This window comes from Colobus angolensis, unplaced genomic scaffold (assembly GCF_000951035.1).
Source record: "Colobus angolensis palliatus isolate OR3802 unplaced genomic scaffold, Cang.pa_1.0 Scaffold97, whole genome shotgun sequence".
NCBI lineage: Eukaryota > Metazoa > Chordata > Mammalia > Primates > Cercopithecidae > Colobus > Colobus angolensis.
In genome coordinates, this window is record NW_012123709.1 from 204315 (window position 1) to 209806 (window position 5492).

Sequence of the window (5492 nt, forward strand, 5' to 3'; positions counted from 1 at the left end):
TTTCAGCACTCTCCATCTCCCAGAAGTAATTTCCCAGGTTATTTTCTATGCATTTTCATACACTTCTTTTATATAAGTGGTTCTTCCACTTAACTATGTGATTCTCAGAATATTCCTTCCTTTTCTATAAAATGTAAATAAAACTGACCTTATGGGATTGTTTTAAAAACTAAATGGAATAATTCATGTAAAGTGTTTAGCACAGTACACTCTGAAGACATGATTTCCCCAACCTTGAGGGCACTGACTTTAGTGTATACAGTTACGGAAGGCTTTGTTAATTTGGTAAGGGAAAAATTATGCTACTATTTGGCAGATAAAATCTTTCACATCATGGGAATCCATGGAAGGAGCAAAGGACACGTATACAACAAAAGAGGGTGGTGCCTAAAGAAAGATTTGGAACCAGTGGCCAAGAAGACAGAGAGCAGAAGCTGCCTCAGCTTCTTGGAAAGGAGGAAATATTAACACTCTGAGGGCTAAGTCCCCAGGAAATAAGATAAATGAAGTTTCCCTTACTCCTACCCTACCTCCAGGTAATATTAAGTGCTACTATGACAGGGGATTTTTTTTCCAATTGAATAGACTTCCTTGGCAAAGGAAAGCCACAGATGATTGGGCATAGGGAGGCAGACTGACAACAGAATAGTGGACAAGCTCCCAGGGTAAGCTCAGGGGGATGGATTGCATGCTCTGTTCTCCAGCTTATTTGGCCCTTTCCACCTTGCCCTCCCAGGAGCGGATCACTTGAGGTCAGGAGTTCAAGACCAGCCTGGCCAACATGGTGAAACCCCGTCTCTACTAAAAATACAAAAATTAGCTGGGTGTGGTGGCAGACACCTGTAATCCCAGCTACTTGGGAAGCTGAGGCAGGAGAGTGGCTTGAACTTGGGAGGCGGAGGTTGCAGCAAGCCAAGATCGCACCACTGCACTCCAGCCTGGGCAACAGAGCAAGACTCCTTCTCAAAAAGAAAAAAAAAAGAACTCAACCGAGTTGAGTCCTGAGGATAGAAAAACACTAGGAAGCCTCTTCCTTTTGTTTCAGTTATTCTTGATCTCCAATAGTAAGTTGTGTCCATGGCAGAAGTGGGTATAATCTATCTAGGTTAAAATAATGCCATGTTCTTCAAAATTACTAAAATTGTAATAAAGCTTCAAAAGATTATAGCAGAAGAGTTGGTCCATGGGCATAGGCCAGGTTCGAGGATACTCTATGGACTGGCTACTCATGCAGCACATCCTCAAAGCCAGAGAACATTAGGACCCACTTAGATGAGGAAAAAGGGTTCCCCGTTACACTGCCTGAAGTTGCAGAAAAGATGAAAGTATGTTAGCTTTCTCTCCTATATCCTACTCCCTCCATTTCTCATGGATCTTTCATTTCCAGAATGAGACTGAGTTCCACATCTCTAGAAATGTGGAAGTTTTCACTTAGGGTTTGTCACCTCAAACCTGTCATCTCTAAACTTGTACTCACGTTTCCAACAAAACTGTCTTCCCCTCCCAAACACTTTTTAGGTTTACTAAGTTATTGTAATACATCGTTGGGCTGAGGTGTATTTTATTTTATTTTTTGGGGGGGGACGAGTCTCGCTCTCTCACCCAGGCTGGAGTGCAGTGGCGTGATCTCGGCTCATTGCAAGCTCCGCCTTCTGGGTTCACGCCATTCTCCTGCCTCAGCCTCCCGAGTAGCTGGGACTACAGGCGCCCGCCACTACGCCCAGCTAATTTTTTGTATTTTTAGTAGAGACGGGGTTTCACCATGTCAGCCAGGATGGTCTGGATCTCCTGACCTCATGATCTGCCTGCCTCTGCCTCCCAAAGTGCAGGGTTTACAGGAGTGAGCTACCACGCCCAGCTGGGCTGAGGTGTATTTTTTACTGTCAGTCATTAAGTGCTGCCCTTTACAACATATTTTACCTATGTCTCTTTAGTGTCACTATCTTAGTTTAGTCCTGACCAGCTAATGCTTATTCTCCACAAACTCAAGTTTAAACTTCTCAACCTTCTGAAATAGGGTTTTTTTTTTTTTTTTGAGACAGAGACAAAATCTTGCTCTACTGCCCAGCCTGAAGAGTGGTGGCGGTACAATCTTGGCTCACGGCAACCTTGGCCTCCTGAGCTCAAGAGACCCTCCCGCCTCCACCTCCCAAGTAGCTGGCACTACAGGCACAGGCCACCATGTCTGGCTAATTTTTATATTATTTGTAGAGATGAGGATTTGCCATGTTGCTCAGGCTGGTCTCAAACTCCTGAGCTTAAGCGATCCACCCACCTTGGCCTCCCAAAGTGCTGGGATTACAGGTGTGAGCTACCATGCCCAGTTTGATGTATCTTTTTAAGGATCATCTCCTACTTTTCTACACAAACTCTGAACCAGGTAAATGACCTTGCTTATTTACTGTCTTTTCCTTCTAACTTATGCCTTCCCATCCTCTGTCCATCCCATTCTGTACAGTTAAATGCTTTTAATTTCCTTCCTTCCCAAATTTAGCATTCTTCAGAAGTCTGGTCCAATTATCTTTTCTCTATAAAGTATTCCATGATCACTCGAGGGTGAAATTACTGCTTTCTATTCCTTAAACGGCTAACCCATTTCCTCTATGACGTTCATTTTATATATCAGGCATGTTTTTGGACATCTATTATCTCCACCCATTCAAGCATTTATTGTTCACTGAGTGCTAAGCACTGCCTTAGGCACTAGCAATACAGCAGAAAACATGCAGTGGCATGATCCCAGTCACTGGAGCCTTGACCTCCTAGGCTCAAGAAATTCTCTTTCCTCAGCTTCCTAAGTAGCTAGGATCACAGGTACACACCATCATGCTGGGTTAATATTTTTAATTGGTTTTTTTTTTGCTTGCTTTTAGAAACAGCGTCTCAGAAACTGGGTCTCACTGTGTTGCCCAGGCTGGTCTCAAATTCCTGGCCTCACGCGATCCTCCCACTTTGGCTTCCCAAAGTACTGAGATTACAGGCATGAACCACCATGACTGGCTTCTTATGAAGTTTTAAGAACATCATCTCTGAAGTCTGGTTTGAGTCCAGTATCTGCTACTTAAATACAATGTACTGGGAAATTATTTAACCCACTGTGTCTGTTTCCAAATCTACCCACGAATGGGAGCATAAGCAAAGGAAAAAGAAACTGAAGAGGTCCAGGGAAGGTTCTTTCCTAATGGAGGAGACACTAGGCATATTTGTATACTGATGAGGATAATCTCATAGAGAGGTATAAGAGAAAATGGAAGGAGTGGAGTCCTTGAGAAGGCGGCAGGAGATGGTAATAGAATGGGCCTTTGAGAAGAAAAGGGACACTTTCTCCATTGTAATCTGAGATAAGAAAAGATGGGCACAAATGTAGATTTGATGCAAAGAGCAGTTAGGTTATTGGCTGAGAATTAGAGTTGAAGAGGAGCATAAAGTTATGATAACAGAAGACGAAGTATTAGATATGAGATGCCTGTCTAACTCAGTGGGAAAGTACACCTAAATGGAGAGAGTAGACTTGACAAGAAGTTTTGACTGGTAAAAGTTTGTCATCTTGAATTTTTTTCGTTTTTTTTCTTTTTCCTTTTTTTTTTTTTTGAGGCAGTCTTGCTTCTTTGACCAGGCTGGAATGCAATGGTGCGATCTCAGCTCACTGCAACCTCCGCCTCCCAGGTTCAAGCGATTCTCCTGCCTCAGCCTCCCAAGTAGCTGGGATTACAGGCACGTGCCAACACGCTCAGCTAATTTTTGTACTTTTAGTAGAGACGGGGTTTCACCATGTTGGTCAGGCTGGTCTTGAACTCCTGATCTCAAGTGATCCGCCCGGCTCGGCCTCCCAAAGTGCTGGGACTACAGACGTGAGCCACCATGCCTGGCCGGTCATCTTGAATTTAAAGTGAAGTCAGTCAGCTTTATTATACGATTTTTCTCCAGCGTAATCTGCTATTTGGGTACAGACACTGAGAAGACAGATAAGTTTCATCTAATGTTGGCATCTCTTCAAGTGGGTATGTAAACTGAGGTTATTTGCAAGAGAATTACTTTAATGATGAATCATAAAATCTAGACTAATGAAGAAGATGGAGGGCTGGGCACAGTGGTTCACAGCTATAATCCCAGCACTTTGGGAGGCCGAGGAGGGTGGATCACTTGAGGTCAGGAGTTCCAGAGCAGCCTGGCCAACATGGTGAAACCCCGTCTCTACTACAAACACAAAAATTAGCCGGGCATGCTGGTGGGCACCTGTAATCCCAGGTACTCAGGAGGCTGATGAAGGAGAATCACTTGAACTGGAGAGGAGGTTGCAGTGAGCTGAGATCACACCACTGCACTCAAGCCAGGGCGAAAGAGCAAGAATCTGTCTCAAAAACAGGAAAAAAAAAGCAGGTAAAGCCAGGAAAGGCCTGGTAGGAAAGTATGTGAAATCAATGTATCTGAAAGGAGATCAATGATTTGGAAGTTTTCATGATATAGAAGAATTTTGCAGTAGGAGTCTATTTTCTAACTATTAACAGCTATAAGATTCTTGAGGACAGAGATAGTGCCTTTTATGGCCATCCTACCAGATGCTTGCAACTAGCAGGAATAAAGTAATGTTTGCTTATTTGATTAGCCATAGCCCCAATAGCTCACCTGGCAGGTGACAGCTAGTGTATGACAGATCTGGGTCTTCCCAGTTCGGAATTCTCCAAACATTTCTGTGATAGATCCAGTCTCAATTCCACCTAAAAGAGCAATAAGAAATACCTCTTAGCATAATACAAACATTTAGAAACTGTAGTCACAGAAATGTTCTTGGAGCTCAAGAGAAAGATATTTATATAAATTAAAAATTCGATTTCCAACAACCGATTTTTCAAAAATGTATTTTGAGGCTAGCCATGGTGGCTCAGGCCTGTAATCCCAGCACTTTAGGAAGCTGAGGTAGGCTGATTGCTTGAGTTCAGGAGGTCGAGACCAGCCTGGGCAACATGGTGAAGGCCTGTCTCTACAAAAAATACAAAAATTAGCCGGGCATGTAGTGCCAGCTGGATGCCTATAGTGCTAGCTACTCAGGAGCTAAGATGAGAGGATCACTTGAGCCTGGGAGGCAGAAGCTGCAGTGAGCCGAGATCATGCCACTGCACTCCAGCCTAGGGGACACAGTGAGACTCTGTTTCAAAACAAACAAACTAAAAGTATTTTGAAATAATTATAGATTTATAGATAGTTGCAAATAAGGCCAGGTGCAGTGGCTCATGCCTGTAATCCCAGCACTTTGGGAGGCCAAGGCAGGTGAATCACCTGAGGTCATGAGCTTGACAGCAGCCTGGCCAACATTGTGAAACTTCGTCTCTACTAAAAATACAAAAATCAGCTGGACATGGTGATGGGCACCTGTAATCCCAGCTACTCAGCAGGCTGAAGCAGGAGAATCACTTGAACCTGGGAGGCGGAGGTTGCAGTGAGCCGAGATCACACCACTGCACTCCAGCCTGGGTGACAGAGTGAGACGCCTT

The 5492-nt window shown here is 43.9% G+C and overlaps 1 protein-coding gene across 1 annotated transcript in view; it reads right to left on the reverse strand.

Moving 5' to 3' along the window:
• The window catches only part of RAD51 (RAD51 recombinase), a 37746-nt gene that overhangs the window by 13983 nt on the left and 18271 nt on the right, over positions 1-5492 (reverse strand). The window contains exon 5 of the mRNA XM_011932712.1: positions 4627-4718. Coding sequence (XP_011788102.1) covers positions 4627-4718 — 92 coding nt within the window. The remainder of the gene's footprint in view (positions 1-4626; positions 4719-5492) is intronic.